The sequence below is a fragment of the Chelon labrosus genome, assembly GCF_963514085.1.
Source record: "Chelon labrosus genome assembly, chromosome: 4".
Classification (NCBI taxonomy): domain Eukaryota; kingdom Metazoa; phylum Chordata; class Actinopteri; order Mugiliformes; family Mugilidae; genus Chelon; species Chelon labrosus.
Genome location: NC_140340.1, coordinates 14,486,370 through 14,507,048, shown reverse-complemented (window position 1 = coordinate 14,507,048; position 20,679 = coordinate 14,486,370). Strand labels below are relative to the sequence as shown.

Here is a 20,679-nt window from a genome sequence, read left to right as displayed (position 1 = left end):
GTGTGTGATGGGGGTTCATCTTCTCCTCCACCCTGGCTGACTCCTCCCGCCTCCTTGCTGTTTCCCGACCCATCGGGCGCCACCAGGGAGTGGCCAGTGGCCACGGAGGCAAGACTTAAAAACACCCAGTCCGCCTTCCTCCCTCCCCACCTCCGTGTCCAAAGCAAGATATACGCTGTGGCATCATTACTCTGTTGAATGATAAGTCATGTTTTCAGCTGAAGAAACAGGAATTATCTGTATTTACGTACACGTATTTACTTATGGCGCCTTTTAAGCGGAAAACAGATAACACAACGTCAATCATACTCAGGGGTACAACCTAACGTGCTTAGTCCCGCCCGCTTCTCTGCCTGTGATCCAATTACATTGGCTGGTTGATGCTCGTTGGCAGAAACGAGCCTTTCCATTGGAGGATAGAAGCAATCCTTCGCAAGAAGCTCACAGATGGGTGCGCTTCTTTTAGCTATTAGGGTAGAGCGATAGTACAGTCACCAGATGTCAAAAGAGGCTCGATGTGAATTTCCATCTAAATACTACACTACTAAATTATTATTTTATAGTTAGTATAACGTAAAATACGTGCTGTTTAGTGCACCTATTATGTCTCACTAAAGTAGTGTGTGATCAGTCTTTTAATTTCCAATTGAATGATACTTGTCATTTGGTATCAAATTGATACCATGATTTTTAGTAGACGTGCACAAAAGCCCGGCAAATAAATAAATAATCTAAAAAGGGAGCCATGAGTTAATTACCACTTACAAACTGTAAAATAAAATAATAATAACGTTAATAAACGCTAACGATATAAGTACTTGCCAGTCAAAGTTTGAACTGCAGGATGTGGACGACTGCGCAGGTTCATAAATTGAACGTACCCGTGGCTTCTCCTTCAAATGGGGGGGGCGTCAAGTTTGTGTGAAGTTGTGAAAAGTTGTTAACCCGAAAAAAGACCAGAGAAACTCCTCCCGTCTTCAAATTATGAGCAGTAAGTGAACTTTTTAAACTCAGTGGCATGTTGCGAAACGAAGCATTAACTTTACAGTAAGGAGTAAAGACAAAGTACGTTGTTTTAAGCGTATTTCCTGTTGTAAATGTGACGGTATATGGCTACCTAGCTTCCGTCTCGAGCAGTTTAAAAGTGACCAACTAACGTTAACCGCTAATTGTTGGTACTTAGCTAACAACATCTAGCCAACCAAGTCAAGCTAGCTAAGTGGTGAACAGTAACTTTACTTCTGTTCTTATCTGACACCACATGCCTACCATGTCTTTTAACTTTGTCTGATTACCCTGAGCCGACCAACAAGTTAGATTTAACAGAGCAACTGAAATAATCTGTCGGTCACTTTAGCTTACACTTACCGATTTTCCTTAACATTTCTTGTTATGGTGAGTTCATGTTAGCTCAGCTAATATGCTAGCTGGCCCTGGGAGTACTTGGGGTATGGCTTTTCTCACATTTAGCGTCTAAACTGTCTCGAAAGTCACTAGAGATACCTCTGATGTCTAGTTATTTATTTATTTTTTTACAACGTGGATCTTGTGGACACCGTGTGTGTTTTTCACCCAATATTGAATGCAGCTCAGTGTGATGGTTTGCTGTTTTATAAGTAAGTACTTTAAGAGAAGTGATCTTACAAACTCTTCTTCCGCAGATCAGCAGCAGGGTGAAATGGCCGCTGTGAAGAGCGATGGAGGCTTCAGTCAAAAGCGAAACACAAATTCACAAGTAGGTTAACCGGTCTCTTTGACTTCAGCTATTGCCAAATCGGATGACTGTAGCTGTAGGATTATTAACTATACTCTCCGCTCATACCCACTGAAGCTAGTGTGTGTTATTTCCCCTATCTGACGGATCCTGAAGCCCGTCTGTGTCGGGACCTGGGCTGGTTGTTGATTTTCTCCCCAGAGCACATGTCGCTGGGGTGGGGAATGGGCAGGTAAATTTCGCCCACACGGGGTGTTCCCGTCTAACCCCGGCACTTCATGTGCATTTCGCTCGGCCCATTTGGCTGGCCTCGGAGGGGGTGGCTAGAGGAGTGTGTTAGTTTATAGGGTAAAATAAAGTGTGGGAGGGAGATGGGTGGGTTTGGGGGGAGGGGAAGCCGAGCCCGCCGCTGCTCTGGAAAAATGTGGTCCCTCCCATACATCTCCCTGAAGCCCACTCCCCGTGACATACTGGAGATTTTGATGACAAAAAGTGGGTTGGAGCTTTTGTCGGTGCTTCACTATGACATACATTGCTTATTGCTATTTCCAATGCATGTCAAGCGTGTTGTAAACGTTTAGAATCGCCGTCCTATCTCTTGAAACACGTTTTATTTCAAAGTAAAAATTATTGTCTTTAAAATGCCTTTACAGTCCACACTCCTAAACTGAAATTAATCTTTTAAATCACTTCTCCAAATCTTCAATCGTCTCCTGGTTTAAGCCGGCCCATTTTAAATGACTGCTGTTATGCTACTGTAATCCTGCTATAAATCCTTTTATCATTACGTTTGCTCAAAAAATGTTCTTTGCCTGTACATGTAAAATATCAGTAGACATTTTTGCAGGTTTTTCGTGCATATTCAATTGTAAGATATACATTTTTTTTAATTACTTAATTTCCTGTATTCTCCTCCTGATTTAAACTCTTTCCAGGACTCGCAACAGCCGTCTCCTCTCGCCCTGTTGGCAGCCACATGCAGTCAGATTGACAACCCAGGAGAGAATGATTCCCCTGCCGACCAACAACAACATAACCAACAGCAACAGCTCGACATAAACCAGGGTGTTTTCACCTCAAGTGCCAACGGCTGGCAGGTTATCCCTCTCAGCATTCAAGCATCCTCAGGCTCCAACACCATCACCACCGATTCCTCAGTGGTGATGGCAGGAGGAGAGACCGGCAAGAGCAGACAGGTGCTTTCACCATCAACAGTTGCTGTGAGCACTCAGGGTCAGCAGCAGCCGCAGCCACAGCAATACGTACTAGCTCAGGCTCCTTCGATGCAGGGTCAGCAGGTGCTTACCACCATATCAGGGATGATGCCCAACATTCAGTACCAAGTTATTCCCCAGTTTCAGACAGTAGATGGCCAGGCTGTACACTTTGCACATGCTCAGCAGGAGTCTGCTGTATCTGCGGCTGGAACAGGGCAACAGTTGCAGATCGTGTCCTCTCCTAATGGCCAGCAGATTATAGCTGCAACCAACAGAGCTGGTGCAGCTGGAAACATCATAACCATGCCCAGCCTCCTTCAGGGAGCCATCCCCATACAAAATATAAGCTTAGGCAACAGTGTGTTACAAAATCAGCCTCAGTTCTTGGCAAACATGCCTGTGTCTCTAAATGGAAACATCACGTTGTTGCCTGTCAGTACTGGTGGTACAGGTGGAGATGGGAATGGTGGAGGAGATACAGGGGGAAACCAACTCATACAGCAACAGCAGTCACAGCAGCCAGTGTCTTCCAACAGCGGGGCAGGTTACATGACGAGTGCGTCTACTGTCACAACGCAGACCACCTCTTCTTATGGAATAACTCAAACACAGAACAGCAACACAGCAGGAACGACATTTCAGCAGAACACAGCATCTTCTCTGGGTGTCCCAATACAGCCAGACAACAGAGATGGGCAGCAGCCACAGCAAATCCTTATCCAGCCTCAGCAGGTTATTCAAGGTGGAACACCTCTTCAAACCATCCAGGCCGGTACCCTCTCAACTGCTGGCGGTCAAGTATTTGCAGCTCCAACACTCAGTCAGGAGGGGCTTCAAAATCTTCAAATTATGCCAAATACAGGGCCCATACTCCTTCGCACTGTTGGCCCCAATGGCCAGGTGAGCTGGCAGACCCTTCAGATCCAAAATCCGTCGGGAGCGCAAATCACGCTGGCCCCAGTGCAGTCTCTCCCCCAACTTGGCCAGACTCAGGGAACTGCTGCAGCTGGAGGAGTATCTGTCAACACAGTGCAGATCCCAGGCATCCAGACCATTAATCTTAACACACTTGGGGGATCTGGACTACAGATGCACCAGCTGCATGGGGTTCCCATCAGCATCGCCAGCACAACAGGTCAGTCATGAATAATTGATGATAAATGTAAAACAAGTACAGATGCAGCTTATTAAATCCATGATTGGCATGTTTTAAACATTTTGAGTTCTTAGTGAAAATCCAGTTTATACTAAACTTCTAAAAATTACTTCAGAAATGATATTTACATCTATTTTGGCTTGGATCCAATTAACAGACGCCAACTTTAATTGAGTTTAGTATTAGTTATTCTGAACAAGTCGACTAAGATCAGCCATTGTAGTAGACAGTATTTGCAAAAGTAGTTGATTAACTGGTTGTTGGGTATTTACAGAATATTAATTAGTCCAGAAAACTACATTTACTTGCAGTTAAATGCAAATGATCTCTGGATTGGATCTTGCTCTACTGTGTGTATTCTGGTTTAACCAGTCTGGCTGCTCCAGTGTTCCCGTGAACATGTGACTGCATTGTACGTGTTGTGTTCAGTTCATTGTTTTTTCTTGTGTTGTTGACGCTCATTTCTTTGGATGCTAGTCATATAATACTGTAGTTGTGGGTTGGTCACAACCTCTGTATTATAGCAGGGGTGTAACTTCACCCCTCCCATCATACTAAGACCATTATCATATCTGACCCCCTTTTTTTAGTTCTGTCATCAGCAGTTTCTTCTAGTATATCAACATGCTTGCTAGTCTACAGTTTATCAAATAAGTCTTTCTGACTTATCATTTGATAAACTTAAGTAAAGTATGAAAATATGTGCTTCCCTTCAGCCACCACATACTGTATGTAGCCCCTTTGTTTAGATCACAGCAACACTGAATGGCTGCTCTTTCTTCACTTCAGCGCCAGTACTTTAAGTTGTAATCTTGTTGGTACTTATTGTATGCTGCTAATCTATTATGAATGCACTGGGTCTAGTATTGCTTTTTCATTCTTAAAGGCCTGGAGATAAGGAAGTATTAGAAGGAAATCAATAATTGTGAAATAGTTTGGAAATCACTGGCAATAGATCAGAAATAACCTCACATTTTTAGTTACGTGCGAGTTTAGGTTTGAACAAATTTCAAACATATGAAAAACGAAACAGATTTGTAAAGTGGATGGAGTGTGTTTTAAACTTGATAAATAATATATGTATAAACCAAAAAGATTTCAAACCACTGTGTACATTATCTCACACTGGAGTGTTTTTCTCCTCCAAAACTACAGGAGAGCAGGCACTGCACACGGGTGGAGAAGGTCTGGATGATAGCACCGCTATGGATGATGAGGATATGGGCACACAACCACAAGGGCGTCGTAATCGCAGAGAAGCCTGTACATGCCCGTTCTGCAAGGATGGAGAGGGCCGGTATGTCACTGAACTAGTATGGATGCCGTCTTGGCCAAATGTTCTTAAGTAAAGGTGCAATTAGTGTAGCATTTTAATCTTTTTATTTATTTTAACTTACCACATTACTATTATTATTAACTCAGTGTTGTTTGTAAGCTAAAGAAGGGACGTCCTGATCTGTATTGGGGCTGATCCAAGTAATTTTTAAAATGACCATTCGGATTGGTGTCGGCCTTCAGCCAAGCCTGATCTTTTGTAGTATTTATTTTAACTCTGCCATAAACCCAAATCTCATCCCTGTAGTGTCAAAACATCTTCTTCCTCTTTCGTTTAAGTGACTGTTGGCTAGCGTCATAGCTGCCAAAATTCAAAGAAACGCAGCTGCTGTGTGGAAGAACTTTACTGTGGAAATGAAGTCGCTCAGACAGACAATTGTAAATTGTGCAATGTGGGTGTTTCGCAAGGTGGTGGTAGTAGTAGAACATAATTTAATACTCGCAACTTGATTCACCCCCTACCAAAAAAAATAAGACGAATTATGTTGAGTACAGTCTGTTAAAGGTGGCACAGAAACAACAATCACTGAACGATGCGTTAAAAAGAAAAGATAAGTATCCTGGAGACAGCATCAAGGCAAAGAGAGAGGGTTGTGGTGTTAATGGCGTTGTATGACCAGTCCATTTCTGTAGTAGAGGACACAGGTCATTCGCTATCTGTTGGAGCCTAGGTTCTCTAGGAGGAGGACATTTTGTTAATTTAAGATGTGATCGGGACTCGGATCGGCCTATGCTCAGTATTAAATGTTTAGTATCGGATTAGAGGGCAAAAATACTTGATCGGGACATCCCTAAGATAAAGTATACATTTGCCTTGAAATAGTTTTGATTAATGTTAATTTTCTCTCACCTGATGACACATAGTCTTCTAACAAAAAACAAACACAACAGTTTTCTGTGGAAAAATCATTTTCTCTCATCCCTGGTGTGTTTTTCTTTACCTTTTATTTATTTATTTTTGCATCATTTAGAGATCCAAATAAAAAGAAGCAGCACATTTGTCACATCTCTGGCTGTGGGAAGATCTACGGCAAGACATCCCACCTGAGAGCCCACCTTCGCTGGCACACGGGAGAGCGTCCCTTTGTCTGCGGCTGGTCCTTCTGTGGCAAACGATTCACCCGCTCAGATGAACTTCAGCGCCACAAGAGAACACACACGGGTACAAATGATAATTCTGTTTGATTTTATTCATATTAGGACACTAAATCATTCGCACTACATAGATGTCATGTCGCCATAAACACAGTGTGAGGTTCCTGGTTTGGGGCACGCTGGTTCACTGCCATGGTTTACTGGAATGAATGAATAGATTGGAGCCATCATTATTCTTAGCAACAGCTATGGTTTCATAACTATGACAGGTCAAAATGGCTTCTGTGGAATAGGTCAGTTGTCGTCTTTCATGGAAAGGTTGTAAAGGGTACAGCTGTGTGCATATCACACTGTGTGTCAAAATGGCAAATATGCCTCTAATTTGAAACGACAGGACCCATAATTTGGCATTTATGCTGTTTCTTAACTGTATACAGCTGTCAGTCATAGACTGGACAAGCACCAGATGTAGTTACGTTTACGTAGTATGTTTAACATATTGTACTCTCCACTTTTCAGGTGAGAAAAGGTTTGCTTGCACGGAGTGTCCCAAACGCTTCATGCGTAGCGACCACCTCTCAAAGCACATCAAGACCCATATGAACAAGAAAGCTGTAGGCATCAACACCAACAGCACCACGGGCTCAACTGAGTCTCCTTCCCCCGCAGCAGGAACAGAAGCCGGCACCGGAGCTGTGTCAGCCAATGACCAGCACACCATTGTCACCATGGAAACCTTATCTGCAGAGAGCATAGCTCGATTAGCCAGCAGCGGTATCAACATGATGCAGGTGGACCTTCACCAAATCAATGGCAACAGCTACTAAAGATGGTGGAGGAAGATGACCTTTGTGGATATTGTAATTGGACATTTGGGGTTAAAAAGGGCACGTTACTGCAGCTGCAGAACCTCTCAAGGGCTTCAGAACGGAGAGGTGGTCACAAATGCAACACAACAGACATTGATTTTGAGATCTGAGGCTGGAATATGATTTCCATCTTGTATTTAGATATGTGTCATTTAAGGCTCAGAGATGGATGAGTCGGATTAAAATGTTAGATTAGAGAAATCGTCATGAAATCTTACTGCCCCTGAATGGAAATGGCACTACACTAACATTTACACACAGACCAGTGCACTTCACTTTGAATTTGTAGCTAGTAATATTCTTTCTACAAGCTTCCGTAGTGAAGAGATGACACTACTAAGTCAGGCTCGGCCTAGTTTCTGAGGTTGTGAGCTTTGCCACTTGTCCATCTTCACCTTAGGCACCTCCTGCCCCGTCAGACTGCTCTGGCCCCCTCACATTAACTGACAAACATCAGCTCAACATGCTAAATTCCCCTGTAAAAAAAAAAACAACTAATTATGAAAATGATCTTGAGTGGCAAGCGTTTGATTCTTAGATTGCTGCAGTCGCAGTCTTTCAAGAAATGAATTAAAAAACAAAAAAGCAATTTCACCCTTCTAGGAATAAAATGTAAAATGATTTGAGGTGGGCTGTTCATGAGGTCAGAGACAGAAACATAAATCAATGTGAGGATAGAAGTGTGTCAGGGCACTGAAATCCTGAGAATAACTCTTTAACCTCTCATGTAAGTACACACATTCAAGCCATCATGCTTTGATACCTGTATCATCGCAAAGCATTTCGATTTTTTTTTTTTTCCATGTGTATATACATATTTTTTGGTGATGTAAAGGCTATGGATATTCTTAGCATAGGCAGGGTCATCTTACATGATTGCAAGAGATTGCCTTCCAGTTGTCTGATCCTCTCATGCACAATCAATCTTAATCTTGTTACTTTTATATATATATATGTAGATTACACGTGTAAACTTCAGAGCCTTTGTCATAGAATAATGTATTCTATACAGTCCAGTACTTTTTTTTTTTTTTTTTTCTATGCTATATCTTCCGGGATTTTGCCTTGCAGCCGCATGAGTTTGTTTGCTTTCTGAAACTTTTTTTCTTATTTAGTCATATCAGGTCAGAGCAATGTATTTTGTAATAATGTCCGGACAACATGAATATGTAAGCTCAAAACCAAAGGTTAATGCTCCTTTTTATAAGAAAACTAGGAACACATTATTCGGTCCATGAACTTTCTAATCACTTTTACTCTTGTATACGCTAAAGTTATAACTGGAAAATATTCAGCTTGAGGCAAACCTTCCCTTTGTTGTCCATATAAATAAGTTGTAAAATCTATTAAGTTTTTCTGAAAAGATGTCCTTCCTGTCACTGTCGCTTTATAATCCTGCTTTGAGAAATGAGATTGACTCTTGTGTACTGTTGAAAAGTTCTTTAAAACTCCGTAGACTAAGTTAATTGGACAACAAGTGCTCTTTTTTCACCCTGTTTTGAATAAGGGATTTTATATTCTGTGTATACAACTACTGCAAATGCCAACAGCTGGATTAAAACTTTAAATGTACTTTGGCTCATTTCTTTGCTAAAATGTGCTTCAGTCAAACACCAGCAATGCACACAAAAGAACTGGTTGGTCAGAAACTGCATTTATTTGTTTAAAATCACAGGTTAAAACATTAAGACCCAAAACTAATACAAAAAATGTAAAAGCATGTGAACAATTGTTCCCTCTAGTGTTTAAATCACAGCTCTACATCGTCCTCCTCGCTCTTCAGCTTGTTGCGGAGGCTGTGAGGAGATAAAGAAGAGTTTAAGGGTGGTTTAGCAGCATAAGTAACAAGCTTTAGATAAAACTTATTAGGACCTGGACTGAAAGACATATCAACAATAACTAAAAACCCCATCAAGTCCCCAGATGAACAAATATTTCCAGTGTCAATGAGTCGTTATTTCAAACTTGTGTTGCCATTACATATGAAAACTTTAATTGATCAAATATAGCTGCACCCCACCTGCTGAGGTAGGAGTGGACGTCAGAGAAGCCGTGGTATTGAGCCAGGGGAAACAGGATGCCAGTAGGGCAGCGGCCCTCGCGCTGTCGGCAGAAGCTGCAGTTACAAATGCCTCGACAGGGAGGACACTTCCACTCCTGATGTACAATAGGAAGTCAAATTTTTTTTTTTTTTTTTTAGAGAGGTAAGAAAAAAAAAAGGTTTCATTTTAGAGTGAAGCTGCTGCTGTAGGGGAGTTGTTAGCCTGCATGGTTGCGTAATAAAGCTCATTTGGGACATGCTTTTGTCCAAAGTGATGTAATTATGTAGTGCAGTATAAGACACTGTAGATCAGTGCAATGTTCAATCAAAAGATTTAAAGTGCAAACAATTATGAGCAGTACAGACTGTGCTTCACTTTCAGGCTGGACCAGTTTTTAGCTCATACAGAAAATTCCCTTTCTTAAACTGAACTGAAAAAAGCAAGAGAATATTTTGCTTCAACTGGTTTTTATGTCACAGTGCACACCTAAACAGGTTTCAGGCCCAATATCCGTCATTAAAAGCCAACTCTGAAAACATAAAACTGAGGTATGGCTTCATATTGAGGGATAATATCATTAAAAGTTATTTTCTCACATGACCTTGACATACTATGTAAACTGTGTCCCCCCCGTCCCCAGATCTCTTTACATAGCTTTGTTAATTAACCGAGTGTAAAGGTTTGTAGAGTGTTGGTGTATCAGAAGTCTGACCGGATCAAGCAGCGCCCTTCTGACATCTTCTCCATATCTGTTCCTGAGGCACGGCCCGCAGAACTGACCCTGAATCCCCCGACAGTCCTCGCTGCGACAGCACGTCTTCGTGTCAACGGTTTTCTGACGGCACTGATGACACGTCGAGCCCTGAAAATACACAGAGAAGGCAAATCACACTATTTCAACATTTTAAATGTTTAAACGCAAAACCAGGAAGAATTAAATCTGATTTAAATTAGCCAGACCACATTTGTAGATGGTTTGTGCACAGATCTCCACCAGGTGCAAATGTAGCCTATAAAGTGTGACCACATTCTTACTGAAACATAACATCCCAGCAAGATAAAAGGCCGTCTTACTCACCCTATTCCTGCTAACTTTAACATGCCTGTCAAACATGCCTGAAATGGTCTGGACAACTACTTAATCTGATCTAGGAGGCGCTGTTCTTGCCAAAATGGTGTCATAGATTTGCATATTAAGATCTGACCACAGTGCAGTGCAAATGAATACAAGAGTGCTCAATAAAACTTACACAGCAACACTGTGTGTGAGAATAGGTCTGATCTTTTTAAATGACACCAGGACTTAAAAAAAAAAAAAAAAAAACTAACCCGATATTGAAGGAAACCATTGAATATAATCTGTAATTCATTAAGAAATGAATACAAAGTCCAGCAGTAAACTCACTGTGACCGTGTTGTACACTTTGTCAGTCATATTGTCTGCGACCAGCTGAATTTCATCCTCCGTGATGTCTTCCACCGGACGGATAATATGAGGTTTGCTGGTATTAGGCCGCGGGGTGGCACGACGCCGTGGAGCTCCCCGTACCTGAAACAGATGATGGAAAAAACATTTTACTGAGTTTGAAGCCTTACACGGGCATTGGCGAGACAAACACAAACCAACACTCATTTGACAGTTCATTATGGTAAACTTGTGAAAATTAATGCATTCTAATAGGACAGCGGTGCACTAAATCTTAGCTTCCTGAGCGTTATAATGTTCAGTTTATGTTAAAACGGTGTAAGAAAGGTGGTAATCCAACTGTGTGATGGCAAACGATTCACCCCTCTGAAGGATGTAGCTTTTTGTGCTGTTAAACTGTAGCTCCCTCAGTTATTTTAAGCAAATGCTGTATACCGTAAACTTCACAGAGTTAAGATTTATTGCAGGACTGTTGTATTAGAATGTATTCGTTTTCACTAGTGTACCTAATGATCTGTCTAGTGGCTGTATGTGGAGCCTTGGATCATAAATCACATACTGCAGATGCATAAATATGCAGTTTTTCTGAATGGCTGCATACAAATAATCCATTATTTTGACTTGTAAAATAAATAAATCACTAGAAAAATGAGACCATATGGAATTCTAAATGTACACCGTCTGCTCGATGATAAATGGCAGAACTGACCTGCAGCAGCTCGTCCTCGAGGCTGAGCTCCACTTCGGCTTCCTGAGAAGCTGAAGAATCCTCAGTTGTCCCCATAGATCGGGTCTGTCTGCGGGACGCCCGGTCCGGGTTCCTCCTGGCCTCCCCTCCAGTCGCCCCAGAGCGGGGTGGACGCTGAAGGCGAGGTTGAATAAAATCAACTCCGTGCATATCACATGTTGGCTAATGTTTTTTTTTTTTCCCGACATACTCACAGAGCCTTTAACTTTTGCCCTCTGTTTGCCTGCTTGTTTTTGCAATAATCCTGCACCTCCTGGCATTTTCTGCAGGTCTGCCATCAGCTGAGCCAACTGTTGGAGTAGAGAGTGAAGATAAAAACAGATGAACACAGCGAGTCGCTGTAAAGGGCAAATTTGCCAACTCTTGAAGTGCTTTTGTCTGGTTTTTAAATCTTAAACACTGTCGGTCTGTTGCTCTGCACGGCTAAACATAGCTTTCCTTCCAGCTTCCAGAATATGACCGGCTGTTCAGCATAATTTAAAGTATAACCACTAGTAGGGCTTATGAAAAAGAGAAGTTGTGTTGCGTGTCTCACATCTACATCTATGACTTTTACGGTCTACTTATAAGTAAAATTTGAGTAGATCCCTGTGTGCAGGGATATGCAACATATCTACAGTGAGTGTGAACTTTAGTTTAACGTGGGACCTTGTGGGTGCTTTTCTGCAGCACCAGTGTATAATTAAAAAAAAATGTGTTTGTTCCATCCCTGCGTGCGGTTTTGTGTGATTCACCATAGCTTTGTTGGCCTTGATGTTCTGCGCTCTCTTGGCCAGGAAATTGTCTGAAGCGTCTTCAGTCGAGTCTTCGGGCGGAGACGTCCCAGCCACCGCTGTCTCCACCTCATCTTCAAATTTCACGCGGGTCTCCTTTTTCGTCCTGCCGCCCTTTCTTGCCCTCTTCACCCCTCTGTTTTTCGTCCTTTTCTTTTCCTCCTCTGCATCCTCCTCCTCCTCCTCCGCCTGCTCATCATCATCATCAGTGGACTGCTGGATGAGTGGAGCTGAGCGCAGGGCCACTCTCAGCCTGAAGGGTTGAGCAGCAGCAGCAGATGGTCGGATGGGGGCTTTCTGATCCTTGGGGGAAATGTCAGTCTGGGCTTCATCTTCATCCTCAAAAGTTAAATTCTGATGGATGTAAATGGGGATTATTTCTCATTTGGCTGTTAGTGCTGTCCCTAAGGTTACATCATAGATTTCACATTGGGATTTTGTTTGTAATTATTGTAACAGCAAATGAAAAGCACAAATGTCTGTTTGGTTAAAAGTGGAAATCTGGATTCTTGACCTGACGGCGTTATATCAATGACAAATAAATCAAGAATAAAGGCTTCCTTTTCTAATGTTTTATCAGGATATGTATAGCTTGTGTCGTTATTGTCTTAAACTACAACAAAATAAATAAATAAATAAAAATACCCCATTCTTGATTTCAGTGTCAGAAAAGCCGTAAAATGTTCCATCGCCTTCAGAGTCTTCAGCAAAAACATCAGCTAGCTTCTTGGGAGAGTGCTTTCCTAAAACAGGCGCCTGGAGACAAATATATTGAACATAATTAGCTCCAAACACTAATTAATGGTGTATAGCACATATTTAGCTTAGCATTTAAAGTACAGCAAAGTTATTTTTACCATTTGAACTAACGACATGCAGTAGTTGATGAAGTTTAGCGAGGATCTCCCACGCGCAGGTACACAACCAATTAACGTGATTGAAAGCTAGAGGCGCTTGTTTTGTAGCATTGGGCAGCACGGATCGGGGTCGGTAGGCGGCTAATCCATTCTAAGCTCCGCCCACAAAGGGCAAACCTATATATATTTAAACACGTATGCATTAAGTTGTGTAAACACTATATAAAATGAATAACATGTCGTCCTAAACACAACTTCAGTCTCAAGTCTGTCTGTGTTAAAAGTATTTAAAATGTGATGTTAAGTTAAAACATACAGTCAGCGGTTAAAGCTCGGTGGAAATCAAAATTCTGACTTCTAAACATAAAATCATATAGTGTCGATTTAGGGAAACAGCTGAAGTTCCCACACCACACCACATCAGATTCTTCCCAGCAAGTGGTCATAATGCAAATCACTGATCCCTGTGAAGACCAGGTGGCTGGGGCCCATGAAGGCAAGAAAGCGAAATATCCTGAGCTCATAGAGTAATGCAGAAGGAATGAGTGGAAGGTCCGCTTTGAGCCTGTCGGGGTTGGCAGCGGGGAAGTCTTTGTATCAATCGCATAGTCTTCTTGGAGTCAGAGGGTTACAGGAGAGAAGAGTCTCCAAAAATCACTGATGCTGCTGAAAAGGAATCAAGCAAGGTCACTAGGAATCAAGCTAACAATATTATTGGATTAGTATCCTTTAAGTCCTGTTGTGATATGATGTTGATGCTTTTATTTGTCCTACTGTATGATATCACAGTGGCAGATAAACATTAACAAATCAATAGCCTTTACAATGTGTTACTTGTTAATGAAATTGAAAAGCACACACAAGTAGCAATTTGTTTCTTAGTCCTTAAAATTAAAATAACAATCATTATTTATAAGATGCTTTCACTGTCCTGCCAGTCCAGGGAATGTGTGGTTTGCAGTTCCCAAATCATTCCCCTCTGCCTGTGTGTTCATTCCTCTTCCATTGTGGCCCAAGGGCATTTTGCAACTGTTTGGCAAGAAAAATACCAGGTGGCCATGAACGTTTTCCATGCTGGCTGAAAAAACATAAATTTACCAAAGTGAAGGAGGTTTTTGAGCTACCACTAATGAAGCATGATGGGATCGTCCACTTCCTTGGCGCTGAGCGGAAACCAGATAACAGCAGCTGGCTCGCTGTCTTGCAGTACGTTATGTGCTGAATACGTGAGCGGCCACTTCACTTCACAAATTAAAAGGTAAGAGACCACCGTGGATTCAAGGCACGGATGAAAGAAGGTACATAGATGGAATTTAATTCTTACAAGAAACTGGATATCAAAGTGCAAACTGTGACCACTGCTGCTTCATCTCAAAACCGAAAAACCACTGCTTTATTTATTTAACTTAAATACAGTATTTCACTCTGACTTATAAAATTACTATGAGCTTTCTTTCTTTGCACATTATACATTATGTTTCAGTGGAGCAACAAGTTGTTCCATTCGGTTTGTTTGACATCCACGTATCAAGTACCATTATTACACAGAGGTAGAAGGAATTAAACAGGGTCAAAAAGTAAGGTAGAATGAGGTAGAATGTGTAAGTAAGTTTAAATTATATTATACAAGTATATTTAAACAATATAGAAACTATACATACTAAATACAAAGTATTTATCAAAATATAAACAAAGTACATATAAAACATGCATAAATGCAATAAATACCTGTATATTTATAGATAGATAGATAGATAGATAGATAGATAGGATATAAAATACGATATAAAGGTATACTGCTGTATAAAAATATATGTCGTGTCCTCACAGGGAGGCGCTGTAGGACTTGACTGTGCCTGCTCTGCTACTATATGGATAATAAAATGTCTTCTTGTGAGAGCTGGGCTGTAGAGTACTTAATCATCTGCAGGCTAATTTACCACATCCTATTACAGTCATACCCAAAATACCCAAAGCAAATATGACAAAATTTAGTCTTTATTACCGTTAAGGTGGTGCTTAAGATTGGTGTGCTATTTTTTCCATCCTTATAATAGTACTGAAATATGACCATTCGGCGGTTAAATCCATTAAAATATTACAGTGAGCCGTACTGTCAGCTTGCTATACTGTCCATTGAGGTAATAACTTGTATATCTGTGTTCTGCTTCCATAGTTTCTAATTTGATGTTACAGTTTCTGCAAATGTCTCCATCTGCAGGCGCTGTTGTTTCACAGCATGTGTTGCCTCATGAACAGAAATATTTGGGATTTTTACCTGGACGTCTGACTGACAGCTCAGAGATTCTGAACAGATTAGTTCCTCTTCAGTCCTGCTGTTCTGCATTGCTTTTTGTCCATTTAAGCTTGAATGTAATAAAATATACCATTATATATTTTGACCTGTCATGAAGAAGATAGCAAAGGATTCTAATGTGATTGGCTATCGTGCATGCTGGCACACTGGGATCACAATGTTCTCTTGATTTATTCATTTGAAATATTTCAGTCAGGAACATAAATTAGTTTTGACTTTGTATGTAATAACGTTGGCTCTAAAATGAACCATTTGGACAGATTTGGCTTACCTCATAAGTTTCATAGCATAATGAGTTCTTTTCCAGGCGGAAAACGTACTCAAACACAGTATTTGTATGTGGTTGAAGGACACGGACAGATGCAGTATGCATCATTATATCAGTGTCTCTTAACACTTGTTCTTATCAGTTATGTTATTATTGTTGATAAGGTAATTTTGTCTTTATTGCTGATGATTGTTGTGTTACTCTATCACTGTGGTATATACAGATGAATGAATCAAATGATGTTTGCAGGTATAGGAAAAGCGCAAACACGAGAAGAAGAGTTATAAGAATTATTTATCACTCATATTTAAATAACAAACCTTACTTACAAGTGCACCCACTTTACTTCCAATCCTGGCAAGATGGAGCTATCACTTCCCAAATTATCCCAGCATGCACAATGGGTCTTTTTGACCGGTAATATATTTTGACATGTGACAGTAAGGATAGCAAAGGAGCTTCAGTTTTCAGATTTCATTGGCTGTTGTGCATGACTCATTGTCACACTGGCATGGCTTTATTGATGTGAATCGAACAGCACCTTTGTCGATGTCCCACACCTCAACTGTAGAACAGCCACTAAATGAAATACAGTTGCACATTTACTTTGAAACATATTGTTTCTCAGTGAGACTTTAATGTTTAAATTAAATTAAATTAAATTAAATGTTTGCTGTATAGGAGCCCTTAACAATTAGTAAATTAGTAAAATTAATTTGGTTAGGTTAAGTAAATGAGCCAAAACAAAGTTATTATAATTATTTTTATTCCTTTTCTTTTTGTAATACTTGCTAAAGTTTTTTGTTGTTAAGTCTTATTAAAGCTCTTGAGATGACTGAATTGCATGCCTAACTGTTTACTCGATGGTTAACCCATGATGTAATGGATTCATGCCTCACCTGATTCATAGGTTTACATCTGTGTGTCATGGAAAACGCTCACCCTCTCCTCTGACTCCTCCCTTTACAGAAGTCATTTACAAATGGTGTACATGACATCACAGGCTTTTATGTCGCAGAAACTAGTGGATCAACTCTTATACCCAAATCCTGCTGGACCTTATTAGCCTGTGAGTAAACAGTGCGCGCAGCCTTTAATAACGGGCGTGGCTTCCTGGTGCATTTACTTGCAGCCTTCCGCGCAGCTCAATGCGGAAATCCAAACACGGAGCCCTGAATTCCTCACAAACTTCACGCGACCCGAAATAACTATCATCGAAGGTAAACCTATGAAATCTATGCTTTAATATGCAAGTGTCAGAAGTGGCGTATGTGGGATAAAACAGACAGAAACTACTACGACAAGATGATTTAAACCTAGTTTGTTTTGGATCTACAGCTGTACTGTAACTGTAGGGTAAAATAGAAATATTATTACGAAATTACTGGCTGTGGTTGAGGAATAAGGCCATATCATGCTTAAATGAAATGCATAACTCTGTTTCAGTGCTTAATGTTGCAGTCGTTGTTGTAGGGCGTTGAAAGAGTAAACAGACCTACAGTCTGTTCGTTAAGTACACACAGCAAAAATTATTTTAATGCAACAGTCCAGCAAAAATCCACCTTTATGGTGGTTAAAGCATGCGTTTATGGAACTTTATGATAATTTTGAATACTTGAGCTTGTGTTTGTTTTATTTATTGACATCAGTGGACTGGGCAGCATACAGTAACCTATATCCTTTTTAACAAAAACCTTGGGATAATGTAATGCATTAGATTAGTTTTAGCTCTGTGTTTCCAATAAACACACTGCTATGCCTTTTGATATGTTCCTGTGACAAATCAAAATCGCAGCAGACATAAAGTCTTCAACTATAATTGTGTAAACAGCTGTCCAAATATGCTTGCTCAGACATGTTATTCTGACTGATATCACTGAAATCACCAACCACAGAATTGCTTTGCATAGTTATTTTGTTGTTTTTTTGGTTTTTTTTTCAGTGAGGGGAGCTGTTGATACTTGAATCATGAGCCACATACTCAACCGTTCAACAGTATAAAAGAGAATGATATTTCCTGAATTGTTCAAACTGAATTTACTGTCTTCCCGTTTCCACAGGTTTTCATTTGAGAGCTTTATTCTTCTGACTAGCCAGTAAAATACACGTCATGTGGCCAAATCAAGGTGAGATATCAAACATAACCTGAACGACCTTGCTTTGTAGTGGAGGTGTTCTGAAGGTGCATACGTGTTCTTTTATCTGTTTCAGGTCCTCCTCCTCCTTCGGCGCCGCCAAACCCTGCCTATCCCCCTGGCTACAACCCTGCATATCCTGCTGTCCCTCCACCAGGAGGCTTCCCCCACCCTCCCCCTCCATCATGTCCACCTGGCCAGTACCCAGCAGGTATGAACCCAGCCATGGGGGCAATGCCTTATGGAGCTCCGGGACCTCATCCTTATCCTATGCCTCCCGGTGGATATCCAGCAGTCCCTCCTGCAGGAGTTCACCCAGGTCCATACCCTCACTCACCAAAAGGGTGTCATCAGAAGGGCCACCACAAAGGTCATCATCATCATCATCATCATCATGGAGGGGTAGATCCCATGATGGGAGGAATGGCAGGAATGGGAGTGGGCTTAGTCGGACACAAAGCCCACAAAAAGATGAAGAAGAAGATGAAGAAGGCACATAAGGCGCACAAGCATGGACACCACAAACATGGCAAGGTGAGACTGGGTTTAAAGTAAGAATGTTAAGTATGTATTAGTGGTTAAATTTGCTCCTACTGCAGGTAAAATATTAATAGCAAAACTAGATAAAGAGAAGAAACTTCAACCTGCCCACACCCCTTTTGCCTCGGGTCTTTAATTTCATGTCAGTCAATGCTGGAAACACACATCATCAAGAGTCAACAGTAACTTAACGAGTGCAAAGTGCAACACACTTCAAGAAACACAGCACTCTTGAGAAACTACATGACCACATTATACTAGACCAAAGAGTAGCTCTGGACATAAAGTTCTCTTTGTAGAATAAACAATTGTTTGGTGGAGATTAGTCAACATGCTCAAAATACTCAATGTGATCGTCAGAATGAGACTTTTGTCTCGACATCTGTTGTAAACACAAAGAACCGGCAGCGGTTATACTTCTTTCAGTCAGTTAATTGTTTAAGCTCCTCTTAAATATATCATACATTTGAGTAAATGTGTACTGAAGAGAAATCCGAAACTTTGCAAGCCTTGCGTCATTTATCATATAAACAGTTCTTATTGTTAATGTTCGCCAAATTAATGAACTCTTTGGAAACATGATGTGGCTCTTCTCTGGCTATATTTGACTATCTTAGATCTTGTGGTTTTATTCAGAATAGATTTAGGCTTTTGGACTTTAACACACATATGTAGCTTAAATTTCCAATTTACATGGTTTCTATTGACTTAGAGATGTGGCATCTTGAATATATTGGATAGTATATAAAATATATATGGTTCACACATAGAAAGAAGACTAGCATACATAATGGCATGCAGTTTGAATGATATAAGGTTTTGCCATGCTAAAATTATGTAAAGTAGTTGACAGCAACATTATATTTAAAACCACTGATATGGAGTAGAGACCTTTTAAAGGCAACTGGAAGATTACAAGTTGAGATCATACCAATTATGAGTATGCATGCACGGTGGGCCTTTCTGTCAGGTAATACTGTACTTTACAGAAACAGGTTTTAAATAGTTGGAAATCCGTGTCTGTGAAGATTGCAGTATATGTAAAGAACAAAGCTAAGACAAAGGCAGCTGGACTTGTTGAGTTCTTCAGGTCTGAAGAAACTGCTTGGATAAATAGCCAAAGGTCTTCAACATTCCTATCAAGTGTATATGAACTTATTTCAAGTTGGCTTGGACCAAAGTGTCTGCCAAATGAATATAAAGTATGGATCTAATTGAGTAACAGCGGGAGAATATATGTTTTGTGGGTGGATGTCTGTGTGATGCATTCCTTCCACTTGACGGTGTTATGACTCATGTGGCCCCATTCTCTTTTTAGAATGATGGGAAACTATTGTCAGTCTCTCTCTCCATGTAAGACTTAATTGCAACGTTAGCATTTATGAAAAGCAGCTTGATTTAAATTAAACACTTTCTGTTTGTGTTTTTAATATATAAATGCATGTGTAATCGTAAACCTGCTTTTCTTCACAGTCCTCCTCCAGCAGCAGCAGCAGCAGCAGCAGCAGCGACTCAGACTGAGGACACCACTTCAACAGAGAGCTTTCACAAAATACTGCTTTACAAAAGTGCAACACAACTATTAGCTATAAAAACACACAAACGCAATTATTATCACTATCAACGGGATTCCTGTTTCTACAGTATTCTGTCATATCTCACATGGTCTGTTGATGACACTAAGCTGTTACTGTAAACATCACCGCAACATTAAACTGTATTGGCATCTCACCATGTCTTAAAATGAATGATTTAAGGGCTTAAGGTAACTGCAGTGTTTCTTTACTGTTACTTCTACACTAATGTATATCGAAGTAATTTAGATTGCAGCACTGTGCGGGCACCTGTGTTCGAGTACTACTTTATTTTGATTAAAAAAATAAATAAAAATCTAACATTTGTGCTTTAGTAAAATGAAACAATATGCATATAAGAGGAGTTGGTTTTCTTTGAAAATTAATCTAGAAGTGGATATTGTTTTTATTGTTTATTATTTGTATGTTCACTACTGTTCATGGCTGCAGGAAAAAAACAACAGATTTATTCTGCATCCAGTGTAGTTATGTGTAAAAATAAAACTTCATGTTCAAATAATCATTTTCATCTTGTGTCCTTCCCAAGTTAATAAATTTGTGAATTCATTTGCAACAGATGTGACGCCCACTAGTGGCTCTTTAAAAAATAATA

The 20,679-nt window shown here is 40.5% G+C and overlaps 2 protein-coding genes and 1 pseudogene across 4 annotated transcripts; 2 read left to right on the top strand and 1 right to left on the bottom strand.

Moving 5' to 3' along the window:
• Nucleotides 1-939: 939 nt before the first annotated feature.
• On the top strand, nucleotides 940-8,958 carry sp1 (sp1 transcription factor). Of its 2 annotated transcripts, none has more exons than XM_084543446.1 (6): nucleotides 940-991; nucleotides 1,662-1,735; nucleotides 2,650-4,066; nucleotides 5,243-5,384; nucleotides 6,394-6,584; nucleotides 7,037-8,958. In XM_084543446.1, exons 1-6 carry the CDS (start codon nucleotides 985-987, stop codon nucleotides 7,342-7,344), a joined length of 2,139 nt encoding a protein of 712 aa, XP_084399572.1. In that variant the 5' UTR covers nucleotides 940-984; the 3' UTR covers nucleotides 7,345-8,958. The 2 variants fall into 2 exon arrangements, with proteins under 2 accessions (XP_084399572.1, XP_084399573.1); XM_084543447.1 differs by lacking the exon at nucleotides 940-991 and adding an exon at nucleotides 1,042-1,065.
• Nucleotides 8,959-9,018: 60 nt separating this feature from the next.
• LOC311486911 (cell division cycle-associated protein 7-like) lies at nucleotides 9,019-14,305 on the bottom strand (annotated as a pseudogene). The gene is made up of 9 exons (XR_014699925.1): nucleotides 14,282-14,305; nucleotides 13,021-13,198; nucleotides 12,337-12,729; nucleotides 11,797-11,892; nucleotides 11,564-11,716; nucleotides 10,834-10,977; nucleotides 10,141-10,290; nucleotides 9,407-9,543; nucleotides 9,019-9,182 (listed from the first exon to the last, which is right to left on the bottom strand). The product of XR_014699925.1 is annotated as a cell division cycle-associated protein 7-like (transcript).
• Nucleotides 14,306-16,583: 2,278 nt separating this feature from the next.
• prr13 (proline rich 13) lies at nucleotides 16,584-20,580 on the top strand. The gene is made up of 4 exons (XM_084542361.1): nucleotides 16,584-17,037; nucleotides 17,878-17,943; nucleotides 18,029-18,486; nucleotides 19,966-20,580. The coding sequence occupies exons 2-4, from the start codon at nucleotides 17,928-17,930 to the stop codon at nucleotides 20,011-20,013; spliced, it is 522 nt and encodes a 173-aa protein (XP_084398487.1). The 5' UTR covers nucleotides 16,584-17,037; nucleotides 17,878-17,927; the 3' UTR covers nucleotides 20,014-20,580.
• Nucleotides 20,581-20,679: the final 99 nt, after the last annotated feature.